General features: G+C 42.0%; 1 protein-coding gene across 2 annotated transcripts in view; it reads right to left on the bottom strand.

Moving 5' to 3' along the window:
• Nucleotides 1–23,123, bottom strand: part of GABRB3 (gamma-aminobutyric acid type A receptor subunit beta3) — a 187,763-nt gene that overhangs the window by 64,165 nt on the left and 100,475 nt on the right. The window contains exons 1-3 of one of the 2 annotated variants that reach the window (XM_083437922.1): nt 22,620–22,880; nt 22,156–22,247; nt 21,917–21,984 (exon numbers count right to left, since the gene is read on the bottom strand). In XM_083437922.1, the coding sequence (XP_083294048.1) occupies nt 21,917–21,984; nt 22,156–22,247; nt 22,620–22,699 (240 nt within the window). In that variant the 5' untranslated portion in view covers nt 22,700–22,880. Of the gene's footprint in view, nt 1–21,916; nt 21,985–22,155; nt 22,248–22,619; nt 22,881–23,123 lie in introns of those variants that run through there. The other variant, XM_083437921.1, reaches the window with a different exon arrangement.

Here is a 23,123-nt window from a genome sequence, read left to right as displayed (position 1 = left end):
ATTAAGCATCTGCACAGGGATAAATCACAAGCATTCATATACAACAAGGGGAAAGCATACATAATTGAGCAGCCTTCCCCATCCAGGTGTTTGGGGCTATAACTCTCATCATCCCTGGCCACCGACCATGTTGTCTGGGGCTCATGGCTAATGGAATTCCATCAGCATCTAAAGGTAAAGGTACCCCTGCCCGTACGGGCCAGTCTTGACAGACTCTAGGGTTGTGCGCCCATCTCACTCAAAGAGGCCGGGGGCCAGCGCTGTCCGAAGACTCTTCCGGGTCACGTGGCCAGCGTGACATTGCTGCTCTGGTGAGCCAGAGCTGCACACAGAAACACTGTTTACCTTCCCGCTAGTAAGCGGTCCCTATTTATCTACTTGCACCCAAGAGTGCTTTCGAACTGCTAGGTTGGCAGGCGCTGGGACCAAACAACGGGAGCGCACCCCGCTGCGGGGATTTGAACCGCCGACCTTTCGATTGGCAAGCCCTAGGCGCTGAGGCTTTAACCCACAGCGCCACCCGCATCCCCATCAGCATCTGGAGAGTATCAAATTAAGGGAAAGATCTAATAGTGATATAAAAGGAGAGGATGGGAAGCAATGAATCAAAGTTCTATTTATACCTTATGGGTTCGAAATAAAGCTCGGCTTGGATAGTAAGGTGTTAATGCGGGTAAGCAGCCCTATTAGGCTCTAAGCCTCCCTACAGATTTATTTATTTATATTTCGTATAGAGTTGGATATATTCAGTTGTTCTGGTATAGGAGGTTCTAGGACTGTTGCCAAACAGAGGAGCTAGGAAATGCAACGTGATACATAACATGCACATAAACAAAACCATAGTAGTTGCAGAACTGTAATATGATGATCGACATGCCTCCTTAAAGCCACAAGAAATGTAGTATTTTCTGTAGGAATTGGCCCTTGTTTCCATTAGCAGTAGCATCTTACATCTGAATAATGTACTTCACTGCCTCAGCTTTGTTCACAGCAATTCCTGATGCGTGTAGAACCTACACATCTGGCTGCTGTGCGCACACATGCTCACATATGAATTCCAAATATACTAAAGGCTACATTGACTGAATTAAGGAGGTGTGAACTGAAATGGCATGTTGAAGATGAAAACAAAACTAAAAAAATAAGTTCACACTGCAAGCAGCAGTATCGTTTTTATTTTATTTTTAACATAAAGGATTACTAAATAAAGAGGAAGAACATAAAAGATGTAATCCTTGTGAAAACATGGTCAAAAATGTAATTATACATGATAAAAAAACGTTTTTATACATTTTTATCATTATTTGCTGGGCTAGCTTTTCTGTACTTTGATTGCCTTCATCAACATCACATCCAATTATTTATCATCTCAACGATTTGTCTTTTGTGAAAGATAAACCATTTTTCAGTTGGCATGTACCAGTAATATTAATTGATAACATCCATCTTGCAAATTCTCAGTACAGGAACCATAATGTCTCTGAGCATTAACTGTAGTCCTCAGAAGTGGTCTGTCACAAGCTACATACTTCATCATAATATTCTATTTTTGGTTCCGCTATTTATCTTACGCTGGAGGAGATAACTCATTGCTATGTGTGTGCTGAGGGTGCCCACAATTCAGTGGCAACAGTGGACAAAGTACGCTACAACAAATCTTCAAGCGTGGCTTCTTATGCTATACAGTGGTACCTCGGGTTAAGAACTTTATTCGTTCTGGAGGTGTTCTTAACCTGAAACTGTTCTTAACCACTTTAGCTAATGAGGCCTCCTGCTGCTGCCGTGCCACCACCGCACACTTTCTGTTCTCATCCTGAAGCAAAGTTCTTAACCCAAGGTACTATTTCTGGGTTAACAGAGTCTGTAACCTGAAGCGTCTGTAACCCGAGGTACCACTGTACTTTGTATTTCATTGTAGATACCCAAGAACAAACTGCATGCATACTGTGCTACTATGAAGTGCACACATGTGTGATCTGCCACGTTCCTTTGAAATGCACTTCTGTGTACTCTAAAGGGAAATGCAGCAATCTAAAAACACACACACACACACACACACACACACACACACTTACAACCTTCTCAGCTGACACAGTATGATATCTATATATAAGAAGCTCTCATAGGCAGAGAGCTCCACTTCTCTGGGTTCTGTATAGTGTCCAAGATGATGAATGACTAAATACAGGTTATGTAGCAAAAGTGGAAGGGTTTTAAACACACTCTTTTCAGTGCTTGACATTAAAATGCAATTTCTATCAAAGATCAGAATAGTTCAAAGTGGATGTATCAGACAGAACTGTGCCTGTGGCAAAAATCAACCATTTTCTACTTTTATATCTGGCAAGGAGAAATAGGTTTCTTTAACCACATTGTTCTGCAGACAATGACTAAAATGAATATATTGACAAGCCAAAGGCCTATTTACATTTTTTGCTGAACAATGTATACTGAGTGTGTAAATGGGCAGTGAAATCATGTGTCCCCACTGCATATATGCATAACATGTTACAGTAGTACCTCGGGTTAAGTACTTTATTCGTTCCGGAGGTCCGTTCTTAACCTGAAACTGTTCTTAACCTGAAGCACCACTTTAGCTAATGGGGGCCTCCTGCTGCCGCCGCGCTGCCAGAGCTCGATTTCTGTTCTCATCCTGAAGCAAAGTTCTTAACCTGAAGCACTATTACTGGGTTAGCGGAGTCTGTAACCTGAAGCGTATGTAACCCGAGGTCCCACTGTAATTTGGCCTATGCACACACATTCCTTTACACACTGCTCCAATATGCATGATATGGACACACCTTTTCTTAAGTAGAAGGTGTGTAGCCGATGTATATGCATAAGCCCATTTTACAATTCATGGCATATGTGTAATGGGAGGCCGCACAACACTCAGCATATACCCTCTCACACACCAGACACCAGTAATCTCTTATGAGCACAGGAGCTCCACTGAGTGACCCAAGCTCTCCCAGCTACAGTGACCTCTCTGTTCACTTCAGCGATTTCTCCATCTGGAACTGCCCAGTCTGCTAAATAAAAAGAGAAATCCTAGTCAGACAAAAGGTCTGCATGCATCAGAATGCACACAGGGCTCTAAATTGTTTCTCCAGCATCATGCTGTAAAGGAAAAAAAATTTTCGGAATGGATTGTCAACAGAAAAAAATTAATTGCATTTGTCAAATTCAGTTGAAATAAAATATCCAAGTGCTTCCTTAAGCTCTTAAAAAGTCCATTTCAGCATTGTGAAGAAGGCACTAGTAAGCAGTTATGCATCTGAATTATTACTAGATGTGCTCAGCTAACAAGGGTCAAATTAAGATTAATAGTAGCCATCCTGAACTGCATTTTTTTCCTTTGCAGTTAACAAAAAAACAAAACCAGGCATCTATATATAAGCCCATTACTAAAGCGACTTCAAACTTTAAGAGTAAGTAAGCTGAGGTGAGATAAGACAAAATATTTTAACTGGCAAAAAGGACAATATGATCCGAGTCTGTTGCTAGCTTCAAAATCAATTGTGTCCCTTTTCAGAAAATGGGAGTCTATTGTAGTAGCTGGATGATAAATGAACAACTGTTAGTTGCAGTGGGGAATCCTGGTATCTTTCCCTGAGAATATGGTTTTAATGCGACAATATCACATTATCTCAGAAATCAAAATGCATTATTTTGTCAGTGGAAAAATGTGATTTCCTCCCTCCAGCAAGCAATTCCATTTTACTACATATTACTATCTAGCACTATATAACTGACAATGAATATGCATTACTGGGCAATCGTATTAGATATATTACTAAGCAATGTTTTGTGTATTACTAGTCATCGACCAGAGAAATTTCGCACTTGGCATAATTTTGGGAGAGAGGGGGGAGATGGAAAACTCCAACTCTTGCTGTTTCTCCCATGTAGTATACCCAGCCTCTCCCCACTCATAATCCTCATACTCATTTCTCCTCCTGATCCACTCACCACCACTCTTTTCCAATCTACTTTTGCCCAGTTGTTCCGCTTCGTTCCCCTCACATCTCCCGAGGTGGTGTTGGGCAGTGCTGATGGTACTGAATATCCTTGAGTAACCCCAGAAAGAAAAGCACTGGTGTTGCAAGATGGGTGGGTTCCAGTCCATAGTTTGCTCCATACCTTTCCTCTGCAGACCTCTTGGGTTCCAGTTCTTTCTCCTTAAGATTCCATCTTGCCTCTACTCCATCCCATTTTGTTCCCTTCTCCCCACTGCTGTCCCAGCCATACTGCTAAAGTTGTCAGCATAATATGGATGCATAGGAAGCCTGTTTCATTTCATCTTCTGGAAGCTCACCATATCTGGAAGTATCTCCATTATGGTATTTACCAGTAATTGCAAGATCCTTGCAATTCTGGGATCCTGGTCCTTGTTGCTGTGGGGATTTAGTGTGATGTAGTATGGGAGAGGGCAGGGAGTGGGAAGCGCAAGACCTCCCTTCAATAATAATAATAATAATAATAATAATAATAATAATAATAATAATTTTTATTTATATCCCGCCCTCCCCAGCTGAAGCCGGGCTCAGGGCGGCTAACATCAATCAAATAATCCAACATTCTAAAAACATTTCATTATAAAAATTAATTAAAATCAAATTAATGGCAACCATTAAGCAAAATTCTGTGCAGATTGCCAGAGGAGGGAGTCAGACTGTGCCCTGACCAAAGGCCTGGTGGAACAGCTCTGTCTTGAAGGCCCTGCGGAAAGATGTCAGGTCCCGCAGGGCCCTAGTCTCTTGTGACAGAGCATTCCACCAGATTGGAGCCGCAGTCGAGAAAGCCCTGGCTCTAGTTCAAGACAATACAGGCTTGCGGCACACTTCCTGGAGGGAGGCAGGCTCCCCAGGCCAGCCAATCAGGTGAGCACTGGTGGTCCAGGTGAAGACGGAGGCCAGGCAGCAGACAGGACCGCCTTTCCCCATTAAAGGGGAGCGGCATCTGGTGTCCGGCCTCTTGCCCATGTGGAGCCAGTTGTCGTTGGATCACCCACCCTTCTGCCCATTTCTGTATGTGTGGTTCAGCCCAGTTGTGACCCAGCTGAGCAGCTTGAGGACAATGCTATAGAAAACTCAGCCACTGCTTTCTAGGGGCCAGGGAAGGATTCCCCACCCCCCGGTCTGCAGAATTTTGCCTGTCTCATAGCAAATGTCATGATTTTGGCAGATAGCGCATTGGATGGTATCCTTTATCATTAAGGTACCCCATTAAAAGGGTTCGGGGAGGGGCACTGATGTTGAACGATCTATGTGGAGCTGATGGGCCATGACACCCCTTCCAAGAGGTGGCACTGACAGGAACGTCACACTTGATCCATGCCAAGGGGTACCAGCGCTGGCCCATCACCAGGTTCAAACAGCAAGTGGGTTGACTGAGGGCATATACTTACCCAATGCCTTTGCCAAACCACTTTACATCAGTAATCAAAAAAGTTCTGGCCTATTTCACCCCATTAATATCTTTCCTGTGTTTTATTCATCACTGTGTGTCTCCATCACCTTATGCGCCTAGGAACTTTCACATTCAGGCACTGACCAAACCAAGGCTTACTTAGCTTTAAAAATATAATAGCATCATCTGTTCTCGGACAAGTCCTTGCTAATGAAATGCTGTTGCATTGGTGATGAGCAATACCAACTGGTTCTCCCTAACATAGGGAGTGTGACTCCAGCAGTGCCTAGAGCTCCATTGTACTTAGGCAACGGGGAGTCTGTGATTTCCACCAACTTCCCCTCTGCCTTCAGTCCCCGCCCCCAAACCATACCCCACATCATATCCCAAGGTTCCTAAACCCTTGGTATATTTGGAAGTGGGGGGTGGGTGATGCAGCAGGAAAGAGAGAGGCAGGTAAATCTCATTCCATGGGCAGCATTTTGCTCATCATCATTTCAGTCCAACCCACATCATTTTTTGAGTTGCTAAAGCAGTAATTGTCCATTAATGCTTTATGCCCTAAACAGTTCCATATCCCACAGCAAAGGCATGGAAGCCCTTGTGTAGGCTCAAGGAGAGAAGAGAACAGCATTGGAAAGGGTCCACCATTCTTCCACAAGGTACATTATTTTTCTCTCTCCTTTCTAAAGAAAACTAGCTTGTTCCTGCGTGATTCTCACTTTCCCATGAATTAATGCATTTTATCTCGCCTTTTTTATTCTGAAATGTGGGGGGAAAGGACAGCACCTATCCACCCTACAGAAAAACCCTCTCTCCTTCTGTGATGGATAGGAGGGCAAGATCATCGAGTGACTGCAAATGGGTCTTCTAGTTTCAAGATGAAGCACTATAGCTTGTCTAAATGCAAAGATAAAGAACACATCTCTTGTTAATGGATAAGAACATTATTTATGCAAGCTCTTGATTTCTATTTTGAAGCATAAGCTCCTTTATGTAATTTTAAAAGCAATTTACAATGCTACATGGGCAGACATGCCGGGGGGGGGGGAATGGATTTTGAAGGAGCCACTTTACAATAACATCAAAGGACCTGGTGCCTGTTTTCTAGAAATTCCATTCCAAAACTCAGAGCTTGCCCCCCCCCCCAAGTAAAGATCAGCTGATCAAACTTCAATGCACTTTCTAATTACTGAGCATTATTTTGCTTTTTTATACAAAAGAAGTTATTTTTGACTTTTGGCCTATGACCTCTGCAAACGATGTTGTTGGAAACTGACTGGGACAATCCTATACACAGCTGGAGTATTCATTGTTACTCATTGTTTTTCATAGTTGGGACACAAGAATGTTAAATCATCGTCCTTCACTATGCAGGACTCACTTCACCCAAACAAACTATCATCACTGCTGGAGATTTAAGCATAATGGGTCACCTCACCATCTTAACTTTAAGATGATTTGCATGAGTGCTAGTGCTGCTGTTTGTTGCCCTCTTCATTTTTTGTTTTTAAATGTTTTTAAACATCTTCAACAGCAGTGTTGCCAACTGGCCTCATTGCAGGGAATGCTGTTAACTCGACTCTTGGCTTCTCCACGTAACGTCTCCACATGGTTCTGAGGAAAGGATGCTGTGAGCAAGTCCCATCAGTAGGCAAAGTTTCTCTTGCAGACAGGCAGCTAGGCAGGGAGCTAGAAAGCGAGGATGGAGGAATGCTATCGAAGCCAGCAACTACATGATGCTAAATATTTTTAATTCTTCATCCTGTTCCCCTGCTCCTCCTTGTTCCTCAGTTGCTGATGACCCTCCATCTCAAAGTTCGGTCCCCTAATTTCTATTTCTATTGCAGGCAACACAGACACTTCCCCGGTGATGGTTCTCTTCTGGACCATCATCTCTTCAAAGGAAAATTTGTTCAGCATGTGATGAGGCACACGAGATGCAGATTACAACGGACAAGTTATTTCTCCAGTGCGTGGTTATGCATGGTGTGCTGATTCTAATCCACTGCTAAATGAGAATTATGGACAGAGGGAAAGGAATGAGAAGCAGGAGAGATAGTTACACACCGCCAGTTTTCTTTTCCCCATAAATTCTTACTGTTTATTTATCTCTGGAATTTTCAGTCTTTTACACGGGTCAGGGTTCTTTAAATCCCGATTTCACTTTATACTGTTTGGTCTCCATTTTCAGAACTCCCACTATTACTTGGTTTCATAGCAGGCTCTTTTTTTTTTTACCTTGTCTTTCTCAGTCAGAATTTTTCCCCATGCAGCTTGTTTAGACCAATTCTGGAGTGGACTCCCTTTTTTAACTCCAAAGGGTTTTTTTCTTTCTCCAATATTCTCAAATTTGTTCTTTCTGATTTTGGCTTTTTTTGGTGGGGGGAACCTGCAACTTAGCCAATGAGGGATTCTGGAGCAACTTGTTGTTGGGACGATTGTTCCTTGTGCTGAGGCTCTACCCACCAAGACAACACTGTCTCTTCCGAGACCGTATCGCTGGGGGAGGTGGGGGGCTCTTTTCAGGCACCATAGACCTTCTGGATCTCCAGGTTCACCCTGGAATCTTTGGGGAGCACATTGCTCACATGCATGCCCCTTAAGCCCCCAAAATCGGCATTCAGTGCGCTCCTCAAAGTCACCGGCTCCCTCCATTGCTAGTGGCAAACCAGAAGTCCTTATGTATTCCATTTACATTAAGTCCATTTATAGATGGCTTAGTATCCACAGCCAAGTTTGGAAAGGAGCAATAATTTAAAAATCCTGTTGTTGGGCCAATGGGGCCTCGTATTTGGCTTACAGGATGCTGATATGAGGCGTGCCCATGTTGCATGATGAGCTTAAGTGACTCCTGGGCAAGAAAGGAGAAGAACTGAGACCGTCAGATATTCAAAGGAGGGAGGGTGCTGTTTGATTCTTCCCCTTGCAGTCAGATGCAAGTAACCCTAATATAAAACCTCTCATACCACCAGACAAGTAAAAGGTCCACATTACTGGGTGCATGAAGCCAGCAACAGAAATCTATTAATGTTGGAAATTCTGTAAAACTGTTTTCATAGGAAACCGAAGCAGGACTTGGGTTCTTAAATTACAATATTTTTCCGTGTATAAGACATCCCCATGTATAAGGCACCCCCAATTTGGGGGGACTCCAAATTAAGAAAACACCCCTCAGCACTACCCGTGTATAAGACGAGGCCCAATTTTAAACCTATTTTTTAGCAAAAAAAAAAAAGCAGCATAGTCTTATACATGGAAAAATACAGTAATCACAGAACTCCATTGCTCACAAAACAAAACTGAAGGGAGTATTTAAAAAACAAAAATTATTTCCAGCTCCTATGACTTGACTTGTAGCAACAAACAGAACTCATTTAAAATAAATAAACAACTACGCACACACAAAATTCTCCTGCCTGAATAACGGCATTTCAAACAGAAGATAGAACATGCTGGCTATAGCAGTTAGACCCTGTTCCACCATGTAACCAACATTTACTGCCCTGTCTTCCATTTTAAAAAGTCAAGTACAACATTTACAACAGAAAAGTAGTATGGGTGTGTTTTGTCACATACAGGAAAGGACCGTTTGAATCTTTGATCCTAACCAAGTCTTTCCAAGTTGTGGCCATATATTATCTCTCAGTTTGTTCCGTCCCACCCACCACCCACCCCTTAATTAAATACAAAACTGCCTTGTTACTCGATAGAAGTGAAGTTGTACAGGTTGGGCTGCACAGTGTCATCCATGCCTTAACCTGCTCCTATTCTCTTTTCACAAGGTCCGGAATCTTGCTGCCTTGTACTACAGCGCTGATTGGTTCATGTTCCAATGGACTCCCTTTGGCCAAGTGGTGGGATCCCTATTTCCTGGAAGATTCAGAATCCAGACTGAGATGGAGTTTCCTGCCGTGAAGTAATTTCTTGCTCTCTTTGGCTGCCACAGTCATAGGCCCCATGGAGATTCCTTGCTTCCCAGGCCTCTTTGGAAGAAATGGACTTCTAAGAATTGGTAACTATGCAAGTACAGGGTGAGTCTTTTAAAAGAGGCCCTGTGGAACATGTGTACTCTGTATCCATGGGGCCTCTTTTAAAGGACTGTATATGCCTTGTCTTTTCATACCTTCTTAGGATAAAGAAAGACAGCTCAGACAGTTTTAGAAATACATTATTATCTTTTACGTCTGGATGCCTAGTGATTCTAATATCCTAATGGATAAGTCTATTTTTATCTATTGCATAATGTGGCTAGGGATTTAAAACTCTTTATGCCTACCCATGCTTAAACACTGTGTGGTGCTACCTTTTTACGGATGAACAGACAGTTTGGGTTTATTTGAGGTATTCAAATACCAAGAGTGCTAGCAAAACCTTTCTGAGGTGGTAACTTTTTGAGTGATAACAACCATTTTAGGGAGCCCCACCCCCCTTGGTTCTGTTCTAAATATTACATTGGAACTGCCTGGTGTTGCAAATTCTATGAGTTTCAGAAAATCCTGTTTGATTCTAGTGTCTTCCGCAATCACTGCCACATCTGATACCTAAAGGCAAAAAAGCAACCAGCAACTTGCAATAATCTGTACAGTCTCTTCTTATATGGATACCTAACTCATCTCTCTCTCTTTTCCTTTCTGCATAATTCTGGCAAATGACAGGCAGGCTGACAGCCAGACTACATGGCAGTGAAACAGAGATGGCATACTTTGTTAGTGTTCCTTCACCCTTACAAGATCTGATCATTTTCTGTAATAGTTCAGATCACAGAGCGGCAAATTAATAATGTGCCATTCTCTATACACAGCCCTCATTTGCAACAAAGTGGCTGCTGTATTCACTGAATAGTGAATGTGAAATACATCTGGAAGAACTTTCTGGCAGTAAGAGCTGTTCAACAGTGGAATAGACTCCCATGAGAGGCGGTGGACTCTCCTTCCTTGGAGATCCTTGGAGATTTTTAAGCATAGCTTGGATGACCATGAATGATCTAGTTGAGATTCCTGTACTGCAGAGGTTTGCACTAGATGACCCACAGAGTCCCTTCTAACTCTACAATTCTATGATTCTACATAAAATATACCCTATACAAAAGCTGCAGCAAAAGAAATCTTCTTTACTAAATCAGAATTTGCAGCATTAAGTGGTTCCTAATATCATTACGTTTTCAAAGGCTAAAAGATTCCTCCAAAAACACACACCAAAAACCCCTACAGGGAAACACTAAAATCAGCAATCAGACATAAACATCAATATAGAGCCCTCCAAAAATGCACTGCCCTCAAATTATCACAAGCTATATCTGTATGTGCAATGGCTATATAGCTTAGGTATTCTTGAAAGAGTAAGAAATATATGCCCAAATTCACTTAATGTACAGGAGTACATTCTACACAGAGGATTGTGTCTGAGATCATATCCAGAGTTATCCAAATTTATCCAGAGTTCTCTGTTGCTCTCTCATTCAGTTGTAGAAAGAAAACTGCTCAGGTAATGCTCAAATATCTCAAGAGCAAGAATGCACTTTCAAGAGTCCATTCTTTTGTTGCCACCTCACTGAAACTCCTGTTGTTGTTGTTTAGTCGTTTAGTCGTGTCCGACTCTTCGTGACCCCATGGGACCAGAGCACGCCAGGCACTCCTGTCTTCCACTGCCTCCCGCAGTTTGGTCAAACTCATGCTGGTAGCTTCAAGAACACTGTCCAACCATCTCGTCCTCTATCGTCCCTTTCTCCTTGTGCCCTCCATCTTTCCCAACATCAGGGTCTTTTCCAGGGAGTCTTCTCTTCTCATGAGGTGGTTGGAAACTCCTGTTACAACTCTCAAATCAGCATGGCTAAGTCATGCAGGTGAGAATTAGTACTAAGGAATTTGGTGCTGAAGGTAAACAAACAAGGAACCTTATCCATGGAGAATGTTTTAAATTGCTACTTCTGGTGGCTATTATCACGTTCCCTGGGCCAACATTTTAAAATGTAGTAACCCTGGGGCAGCAACATTTAAAAGATTTGCAGCCCAATATAAAATCCCTTTGCACTGGACTGGAAAGGAGAGATGGATTTAGCAGAGATGGAAAGGGGCAATGGTTGGCGTAGACCATTCCAATCCATTCGCCAAATATTCAAGCAGGCTGAACTACCGTTGGTGGGATTTCCAACAAGCCCAAGGCCCAAAGTGGAGCACTCTTATGAGAGCACTGGAAAAATTGTTCATGTACAGAAACACATAGATGTTCTGGTAGGCTACTGAAGGAAAAATGCCACAAGACTGTTTTCCTCCTCTCATGTAGGCTACTGTGGTGTTGTGTAATAAGTGATACAAAATACAGTTAAAGCAAAAAAAACAAAACAAAAAAACCCATAACAGAAGGAGAAGTGACATGTAAGCTTGCTCCAGTGTGAAAAACTAACTAGCCTCCTATTAATTCCCATATGTAACTCCCAATTCCCTCCAATATTCAGGGTAAACTATCAGTGTGATGTGATTAACTCTCAACTTTCTTAAAGTTGTATCACCACACTATACCTAATATACTAATTATTAAGCTATGTTATTAGATCTTCTATATTTGGCTCAACCTTAATGACTTTACTATTTCTGAAAATGCAGGAATGTAGGCGTTTAATTAAATGAACCCATAATTATCGGTAAACATAAACTGTTAGCAGACTATCCTCTGGAATCAGTATCCAGCACCAACCCTTTGCAGGAACAACAAAATTAAAAAGGGAGATGCAAAACATTTTCTCACCATCACACATTTAAGCTGGCACCGAGCTTGAGCAGAGATCTCAGCAGCTGTACCAACAGGGAGACAGACTCCTAAAATATTGCTAAGGTTGCTGTCAAGGTTGAGTGTTAACATATCAATTAGATGATGATGTACATACAGTACCAAATCTAGCAGACTGTTGGCACTAAAATATTAAAACAATAATAGCTGGTGATCTGTTGATTTATGAATATACCAGCTTAGGGTGACAATAAATGCTGTTGAAGATGCTTTATGGACATGATGTAACTAACATAATCACAAATGGGCTGCACTCATGGCAAACAAGTTTCAGTTCACACACTCCTACATTGGGGCCAGGGTTAGGAACAGCACTGGGAAACGTTGCTAGATTTATACAAACTCCTTTTGCCTTCCCTCAAAGTTCCTCAGATATTTTCCTTGAGGAGGAATCCTCAGATTTGCTTTACATTTACCATACTCTTCTGTCTATAAGACGCCCCTGTGGATAAGACGCCCCCTAATTTTGGGGACTCAATATTAAGAAAATCGGGGGAGATTGACCAGAATGGGAGGAATGCAAAAACAAAAGCTCCCCCCAATTCCAAATGCTTGCGATCGGACGCAATGCAGAAGCCTCCTATCCTATTTCCAATCGACACCAGCAGCCACCAATCATACGCCCAATTGCCTCAGCAGAGCCCAATCACCAGCAGCCATTGCTGCAGCAGTGACCAATCGCCAGCGGACATTCTCACAGCAGTGACCAATCGCAAGCAGACATTGCCACAGCAACGCCCAATCGCAAGCAGACATTGCCGCAGCAACCTATCACCTGCAATAATGCCAGTGACAATCTACTACTCAAGACAGAAATCATTTCCACCATCCCCTGTCTGCACTACCCATGTATAAATCGAACCCAATTTTAAAGCGTTGTTTTAAGGTAAAAAAACCATCATCTTATACATGGAAAAGTACGGTATGTAATGGGACCATGCTTGCCTTCCCCTTTCCATGCTTCTGAGGACTGAGATCAACTGGTTAGAGCGTGGTGCTGATAACGTCAAGACTACAAGTTCAATCGCCGTATGGGACAGCTGCCTATTCCTGCACTGCAGGGGGTTGGACTAGATGATCCTCAAGTTCCCTTCCAACTCCACAATTCTATGATTCTATGAGTAGTGGATCTGGCAATCTTTTCATCCATCCCTTTTGAAGCCAACCACACACTTCACAAACGTGAACTTTTCTTTATTAAGACCATATTTAACTTCTTTGGTTAAGTCTGTTTCTAACATTCCAAATAAAACTGGGTAGGAAACATACAAATGTAGAAATATGGAAAAATATACAGTATCAGAACCAAAGTGATCACATTACGAGTGTTACAGCATTTGGAATTGGAATTACACATCCAGGGCTTGGCAAACTTGGAACTTTATTTTTACTGTACACCATCTTGATATTTTTTCTTGAATTTGCGATTTATAACTACTCTTATATATAAAGTAAATAAATAAACTGGAAGGTGGAATTTGGATTTAAAGTATTCAGATTCCCAAAAAACCCAACACTATCTCCCCCCCCCCCATTAATTTAACTACCTTATATGTGCAGCTCTGGAACACAAACACTCTGTTAAGAATACACTGGTGCTCTGTCAAATTGTACCATCTTGGACTTAATGATAATGATGCCTGTGTGTGCCTAGGAACTTTCTGCCAATTTAGTTCACATGTTTTGGAGATGCCTTAAAGCTGAAACATTTGGAAAGGATGTGAGAGCGAGAATTAGTCCTACGTTTTCTTCTCTTACTTTAATCCTGGGAATGAGCTGCGTTTAGGCTGGGGCAATAATTCTTAGGCACCTTGAAGTTTTTTGGGGGAAATGAAGGTGGATAATTTTTTTCTTAAGGTTCTAGCCAAATGCCAGAGAGGTGAATTCGCACCAGGATCCGTGTAACCAAATGAAGCCATTCCTTAACTCAGACATGGGCAATCTGTGGCCCGCCAAATGCTTGTTTTCTCCAGAGGCTAGGGCCCAAAGCAATGGATTCAAGAAAGGCGATTCCAGCTGGGAAGAACTTTCTGACAATAAGAGATGTTTGATAGTGGAACAGACTCCCATGAGAGGCTATAGACTCTCCTTCCTTGGAGGTTTTTAAGCAGAGGCTGGATGGCCATCTGTATATATATAATCTAGTTGAGATTCCTGCATTTCAGGAGGTTGGACTAGATGACCCTCTGGGTCCCTTCCAACTTTACAATTCTATGATTCTACCGAAGAGGAAGGGGAAGTCAATCTGGCTGATCCTTTGTAAGGAGAACATTCATATCACATGGCTGAACTTGGAAACAAGTTGAATCAACATGGAGAGAAATAGAAGTTTGCGTGTCATCTAATCTTCCATCCTTCACCAATCTATGCTTTTTAGTTTGTTTGTTTTTAATTTGAGGGCAAAACTGTTCTGGGTCAGAAACTCAATGGAATTTTCCCCTTAAATGATGGAAATGTTCAGGTCACTCTACAAACAGTTGCCTTATGAACTATTTTTCCAGGAACGAATTAGGTTTGTATAGTGGGACCTGCATGTTTCATTTTAAAGACGTGGATTTTATTATGTTGTGGCCTGCTCTGTGACTTCTAGGTGAAGGGCAGTACTATATAAATTCTGAAAACAAATATATAAATAACATGGGTCACAGCTTATGCTACTTCACTCTTCCTGATTTTAATACAAGCACAGTATGGGGGAGGTATAAGCAAGCTGCTCATACGGTATATGTTTCTCAGAAACACATAGCTACACCAGTTTCGAAACAGTCTGGTTGATCTAGATTTGCCAGATTTTGTTTCTGCAGCAAAGCACACTTAACCTCACCATCTTCAATAACTTTATAGCAAAAATGTACTCGGATAGCTGCGAACAGCTCCCCTGAGTCTTCACTGTCAGACTTTGTAACAAGTTGACCTGACCTGGGAGAAGCTAGCAAATGTTGGAAAACCCATAGTGCCTCCCCCCAAATTAAGACTCTTTTTGCTGAAGATAAACTTCCATATAAATTATCTTAAATTTTCACCATTGCCTAGATTAGTAGCACCACCTTATTATTGCATTTTAGTGTGCTGAGAGATGCTTGTATAAAATGTGTGTCCTATATGCTCGCTCTGGTATAGATCAGGAAACACATTCATCTTCTAGACTAAGTGCAGTCTCCAAAGGATTCTAAGCAATGTTGAACAGACATTCTAAGACAAATTAAGCCAGCTACTAGGAATTGATTCTCAACTGCAAATCAACCTTACTTTTGCAAACCCTAATTACTTTCAATTTTACATTGGTTATTGAATGTACGAATCAGACTGCATTTACTCAGAAATAGATACATTATTAGCATGCTCAACGCCATCCTTTAATGCCTCAAATCTGAAAAAAAGGAAGGAGACATCTAAAAAACACAGTCTAATCTCTGAACATCATTTTGGTTCAGTGGGGAGGTTAAAACAGGGCACAGAACTGCAAGTAATAAGGTGCTATTCTGTTCTTTTTTGATGATGGAGCTAGATATGTAACAAAAGCTCTGCCAAGTCTGCTGGACCCCCCTAACCATCAGCTGATTGACATATACCATATTTACTCGAATCTAATACTCACCTTTTTTGGGCCAAATTACATTGCAAAAATTAAGGTGCACATTAGACTTGATGGTGCATTTACATTCACCAGCAAATACTTTTCGGGGTTCTAAGGTTCTGAAAACTGAGGTGCGCATTAGATTCAATGGCACATTAGACTTGAGTAAATACGGTAGTTAGAGCATTACTAAGATGTATAGAAACTTGAGATACGTTGTAGAGGATCTTGGAAGACTATTTAAAGCTACCTTTTGATCCCTAGCAGATGTTCAACATAACTCTGGACATCTTTTTGGGGAAAAGAAACCTCAAGTGAAGACACTTAGTACAGGCCCACTCAAAACACTCTTCTCTTACTCCATAAATCATATCTAGCAGCAGACAATTCCTTAGAGAAAATGTCCTATTTTTATCCATTTCAACATAAGGAGGCAAAATTCTAAAATGTAAATAAACTCCTGTTGAGCATCTAGAACTCCATAAGCTAGCATTTTACTTAACTGAAGTTTACATTTGCAGCTTTATAATAGGCTGTGATATATATATATATATATGCTAAGAATTGGATTTGATTATATATGCTGTGCTACAATACTTGTAACAAAGCCTATAATATAATTGACAGTCAAATTGTGTGCTGCCTTTAATGTACTATGGTAAAAACAGTTCTAGTAATTTGATTTATTTGAATACATTAATCCTCTATCTTTAAGGTAGAGTTCAGGTTTTAATAGACCAATTATGCAAAAAGCTGATTCCAATGTCTAGGTTTAAATCAAATAAATTAGTATCATTACCACTACCAGGTTTAAAGAGTGTGCCTGAAATGTTTTAATAATTACTGAGGTTAAAAATTTAAAAACCACAGTATCATCTTGGTATTACATGCATCTGATTAATAATTCTAATGTGGACAACCAATATGATGGTTGATCTACCGCTTATATATTCATTTCAGAATTGTGTTATGTAAAAAAAAAAAAAGATGTTGTTTTAAATCAAGCACTAATCTTTACATTCTGGCGTATCCTGAAGCTTAATTATATGAAAATATAGTCTGACAAGCAGAGAGTCCCAACAGGATGATGAAACACACTTTAGTTATGAAAACAGCTTCATCTAGACACATTAAAACCAACGAATTTAAGTTAGTCATGTTTAAGATGAATGATTTCAAAGGGTCCAACATGAGCACGATTTCATCAAATACAAGCCACAGTAAATATTAGTGGTGCACATTTTAACGAGGTTTCTGGTAAAATCAAATTGCCTGTAATTAATAAATTTTATTTACCAGAGATACCACAGAACGGTGGTTCAAAAACTCTTCCCGCCACAGATCACCTGAAAATTGCTGATCATCTTGTTGGACCTCTTAATGGTTTTTCTGCCTGTGGTAGAATTTGTAATGTGTTGTGCTAGATGCTGCATGATTTTAATAGCTTATTTTATTTCTTATACAGTGTATTTTATTGCAGGGCAATTTGAATTCCATGGAATTTGAATTGCAATACAATAAAATACAATATAAGTAATGAAAAAAGCAATCAAATTAGAAAAAAAATTCTCTATGAATATTTAATGCAATGGCTGTGCTGTCTCCCATCTTCAACCACGAATACACAGATATGCTGCAGACCAGAGGAATGAAGCTTGCAGACCATTGGTGGTCCAGAAACCAAAGTTTGGGAACCCCTGCCATAGAAAAGGGCAGCTCCCAGAGTTCCATCACACTTAAGTAAATGCAAGTGGCTTATGCATTATACAAAGAGGCAGAGGGCATGCAGAAAGGAGCAGATCCGTTTCCCAGTAGTTTCCATCAAGTTCCATGCCGCAAAGGAAATGGGCTACCATCTGTACTGTTTCTTTTCTCCCATATAGGCAAATGGGGAAGTAGTTCTGCTAGCACACAGAGTTTCAGCTGTGCAGTGGAACTTCCCCTCCCTGTGCTTCCCCTGAATCTATTCTGGAAGTTTCCCCAACCCATTGGAACATATTTATAGGGGGCACAGGGGGCACACAGGGAGAGGAGAGTGCGAGGAAATTCCATTGCACAGCTGAAACTTATTGCACTGTTGGATTTCACCCCTAGTTACCATTTACTCCAGTGTAGAGAAGTACTACACTTGCGAAGGGAGCACAATTGTGGTTGGAACGAAAACGGTAACAGGAATCACACAAAGATGTACAGTACTGTACATCTCATTGCTGGGGTCCTTGTGTTATGCCCCCCTTTTTCACATTCATCCCATCTATCACAAAAGTCAGTTTCTGGCTCCCTTCTTTGCACCCTCTAGCTGTAAGTTAAGATTTCCACATGGTTTAATTCTCTGTATGAAGCCCTGGCCCCAAACACCTTTAACAGGAGATAGACTGGGGAACTCTCGCTATACCCCCTTTCCACAACCTAATACGGTGGTTTTCACAGCAGAATGGGTTTGAAGACCCCAACACCCTGTATCGCATTGCTCAGATTCACTTCTCACCCAGCAACAGCAGCTTAGACTACACAATAAACCACCTCCCAACCATGACTGGCATTTTCCCATTTTCTAAACAAATTACTAACCTCACTTGTATGTAGAACAGAGTGCACAACTGCAGAAATTAAATGTCACCAATTGCTTCTTTGGGGACATAAGCCCTGCTCTGAAGTGAGTCCCTGAGCTCAAATCTGTGTCTCAAGAATCAGGACATATAACATGAAGTAGATAGCCATTTGCGCGAGACGTTTCAACCTACATCTGTAGCTGTCAAGGGATTCTTAGGATAATCAATTAACTGGGTACCAGACTAGATGGAATATATGTTCTGTCCCTGTCATGCTTGTATTCATTACTTAAGCTGTTTATTTTAAACATCCCATTCATCATGTGACGTGGCCTAATAAATCAGAACCCTGCAATGTTTCAGGACCCACTGATGAATAAATGTGATTAAGTACTGGGCATATGGAGGTACAGATTTAAAACTAAATATATTCTTCCAATTATAGGCACTTTGTGGCAGACTATATAAAACAGCAATAGATTCCAGAGTTGTTTACCAATTACTATGGGGAAGGGCCATAATTGAGCAATGAGGTCTTTTCTTCCATGCACTCTCTGCAAATACTGGAGGCAGGGAATGCAGTATAGACATTTTATTATAACTAGTTGCAGCAGCAAAGTTCAGGCAACTTAAAGCCAATTCAACTTATGGCTATACCAATTTGCCAACCTGTAAAAAATCTCCAGTCCCGACTATTTTTATTGGAGATCTAATTGAGCTGAGGATATACAATATATGTTTTCATCACATCCTGCTTACAAATTTAGCAGGAGCAGCTAGTGTCTTCTCTGAAAATCCCACCCTGGCCCTAACAGCTTTCCATTATTTCCCCAGTTGTGAGGGTGAGGGGAGGACAATGGACAAGGCACCTGCAGCTATGAATTGGTGTACTTAGGAGGGTGTTGCTCCAAGTGGCTTCTTGTTCCAGAAACAACAAAGAGACTTGCAGCACCAAAAAACCTTAAGAATTAAGGAAATGAACTGCAGAACTTCCCTGAATTTAATTTCCTTCTGACCTCACTGTTTACAATCCTCTTCCTTGCCACTATGTATACCTGGATAACATACTGTAACTCTGGATAATATACTGTAGTCCACAAAAGCTTATGCCATCATCAAATTGTTAGTCTTCAAGGCGCTGTAGGACAAACCTGGCTAACCTGCTGGATGATCTTCCTCCAGAATCCTCATTACCTCAAAACACAGAGTTGGGACCACATCTCTGCCCTGAGTTGACAGTAACTGAGGGTACAGAACACGTGTGTTAAGTTTGCCATTGTATCACAAAACAATTACTCTTGTGTGTTCTGTTCCTTCTAATTTCAATTGAGGCTTCCTCAGCTATTTTTGGCCAACGTGCTTTGAAGAAAATACTCTGAAAATATCCACCAGCATTTCCTGAAGTTGAAAAACAGTAAACACCTACTCAAAAAGAAGTGTGGATAATAGGTTAAGCTGTCAAAGCATTAGGATACAGTCCCACACAGAAGTACTTAGAAACAAGGCCCATTAAAATCAATGGGTGATAGCCAAATAAGTCATACTCACAGTAGATAGAGATTTCACTAGGTCTTATCTAAGCATGATTAATACTGGAAAGCACCCATTGGAATGGGAAGCTGTTTCTAATTTGATGATATACAGAAAGACAGGAAGTACACTTAATTTGTGTTTCCTGTTCACTGCACTTCTCTACCACATCCAAAAGTAACCTTATTCCCCAGAAAATTTGGTTAGGATTGGAGTACTAAATATAAAACAGCATAAGAGAAAAAAATGAGAAACCACAATTGATATTTTCCAGGGCAGATAAGTAAAGTGTTCAATATTGTGTTAAGAACCAGTTTCCCATCTGAGAGCAGCAAACCTGCCTCTTGGATTATCTGAGACCATCATGAATCACCAAAGAACTATAAAAACACAAATAACTTCTAAACTTAATAAAGTCAAAATCATTTAGTGACTGTAAAGGTATTGGGTTCAATAGTAAATAACTGTGATGTTTTTAACTTATAAGTAACAAGTAATATGTCAACATATTTTAATCAACATATTTTAATCAAGTTGTTTCTTCTGCAGAAGCCACACCTTTTAAGATTTTCCAAACAACCAAACACAAAAAAGTAATTTATTCTGCTCATAATTGTATTAAGAATACAGTAATCTATTGGGTCAAATAAATTCAATCTAAACAACACATTCTAAACATACAAAGAAGCACAACAAAAGGGATTTTTAAAAACTACTTTATCCAGTTTAGTAGAGGATTAGAAAGCATCTTAAAATAGTTTCTCTCTAATATTTCCTCTATTCTGTTTATTCTTTAAAACACTGTTGATACATTCTGTTTTATTTATTTTCAAACAGCATAGCACCCAACATGTTTATTATTAAAGAACATATAAATAAAAGTAAAAACCCCAATTAGTATAATATATTTATACTAACTTGAGACTTTTAGATATGTTTGATATTTATGCCATAGTTTTTACAAGAAGTCTTCTAGAGATCTCTTTTTGCAAATGAAGCATTTCAACAAGGTATATTTAGGACCGCAAAATAAGTGCTTGCACATATATCCCGTTTAATATTGGGGGGGAAATTTCCCTAAGCAGCTCATTAGTGAGATCCCAGCTTTATTGTGATATATCTTTTACTTTTAACAGTGCAAACGTACACATAGAAGTAAGCCTCATTAACGTCATTGGGTTTTACTCCCAGGAAAGTGAGAATAGGATGCAGCATAAGTTCTCATGTGCCAAAAACATTTGCCGCATGGCAAAGCCACACATTTGTTACTTGGTTCGAAGTTATTTGCACTTATTATTTGAAATGTTCCATGCTCTACAGCGGTGACAAGCAGCATGGGTTTTTTAAGTGGAACCAGGTCATGATTTAGACAGTGCAATGCCTCCTTCACACACAATACAAGCAGTGCAGTTTTAAAACTCTGATTAGGGTGACATCTGCAATCCCAGCAAGCAGCAGGAACAACAGATGCATCTGGGCAACAGAAGTTCCCTTTCAGCACCTGAGACAGCACTCTGAAATCCTGCTTTATCCCCTTCAGCATGCAGTCTACTCTGCTGCCATCAACTGAACACCCCCACATGCAAGTACTAACTGCGTATGACACACCCAAGCCAGCCATTAGACCGGCTTTTGCTGCATTACAACTTCTCAAATCAACAAGCGGTCCTCGCCAAGCAGCAAAGAGTAGCATCACAAACCTCAATGTATATATAACAGGGGCCAGGGTCACCTCCGACAGAAAATGCCGAAGATTAGCAACTGCTTGTTTCCGGCACTTGTCAAAACTTTCAGCCCAGGTGCTCTCTGGCTGAAAGGGCCTCTTATTCAACACCCTTCCACCTACTGCCCCTCCTAAGCACACTCCAGCTTCCTGGAGGGGGACGCAGACTAGATAAGGTGGTCCTGGGGTCCCATCCAACTCTACAGTTCCATGATTCCTCTGCCTCTGAGCGTGACCACCAAAACTGAGATTCAGGACCATTGAAAAAGCTTTACATCCAACACAGTAAGTTCCCAGCCATGTCCATGCCGAAGTCACCAGAGACCTACTCACCATGTTGACTTCTGACACCATGTCGATGCTGGCAATGTCTATGTTCATCCCGACGTTCACTGGGGGGCCTAATGGAGAACAGGAGACAGTGTCACTTGGCCCCACAATTGGTAGAAACATGGTTTTTTTTCCCCTCCTCTCTCTCAAGAATATTCCTCCTCCCCCTCCCCAAGGGGGAAAAAAAACCCGAACAGAATCCGAGACAGACAAGAACAAGAGACACCAAACCAGAGACTCACCTCCAAAATCCGGTCTGAGGCGAATGTCGTAGCCTTTCAGCAATTTATCCACCGTTTCTTTCACGAAGGACATGTTCCCATGATCGCTCACACTGTGGGGGAAAGGAGGAGTTTGAGGAGAAATTTGAAAAGGGGGGGGGGTGAGAGATTGAAAAGGGTGAGAGGGATAAGAAAAGTCCGAAAAGATGCGAAGGGTTTTTTAAAATAAATAAATAAAAATAAATAAAAAGGTGGGGGGGGTGAGGAAAAGTGAAGCGATAAAGGGGAGGAGATGGAAATCCGCGACAAGGAGGGGTGAGGGGGAAAGAAAGGCGAAGGAGCGAGGCAGGGACAGAGGAGGAGAGAGAGGTCGGCAAGGGGGGCAGAAAAAGAAGCTCTGGTCAGTTCGGGTGGCTGGTCGAGCCGCAGCCCTCCCCCCCCCGCGGCGTCCCCTCCCTCCCCTCCCCGCCAGGCGCCGCTCCTACCTCTGGGCGCAGCAGACCACGGCCACCAGGACCGGAGCGGAGAAGACGCCGAAGATCCTGCCTCGTCCCAAGCCCCACATCCCTCCGCTCCGGGCTCCCTTCCCGCCGCAGCAGCAGCAGCTGCCGCCGCGGCCGCGTGCGGTTCCGGCTGCCCGAGAGCCGCCGAGGAAGAGGCGGAGGCGACAGTCCCCTCGCCTGCCTCTCTCTCTCTCTCCTCCGACGCTCCCCCCGCCCACCCCTCCCGCCCAGCGCAGGAGGCTGAGGCGAAGCTCTGGAGGAGAGCGAGAGAGAGGCAGCTGAGGAGAACTGCCCCCCCAACACCCCCACCCCGCGCCGCCCGGTCCTCCCCCCCCCCCTCACTCCCCACACGCCTCGCCCAGGGAGGGAGCGCCGCGGCTCGGACTTGGCGCTCAGGGCACCGGCGAGCTGCGGGCGCCGAGCTGGGACGGGCGCCGCCGCCGCCTTCTCCCGCGAGGAGACTCTGCTCGGCTCCTCTGGGCGCCG

The sequence above is a fragment of the Podarcis tiliguerta genome, assembly GCF_965153285.1.
Source record: "Podarcis tiliguerta genome assembly, chromosome: 4".
Classification (NCBI taxonomy): domain Eukaryota; kingdom Metazoa; phylum Chordata; class Lepidosauria; order Squamata; family Lacertidae; genus Podarcis; species Podarcis tiliguerta.
This window is presented reverse-complemented; position numbering and strand designations above follow the sequence as displayed.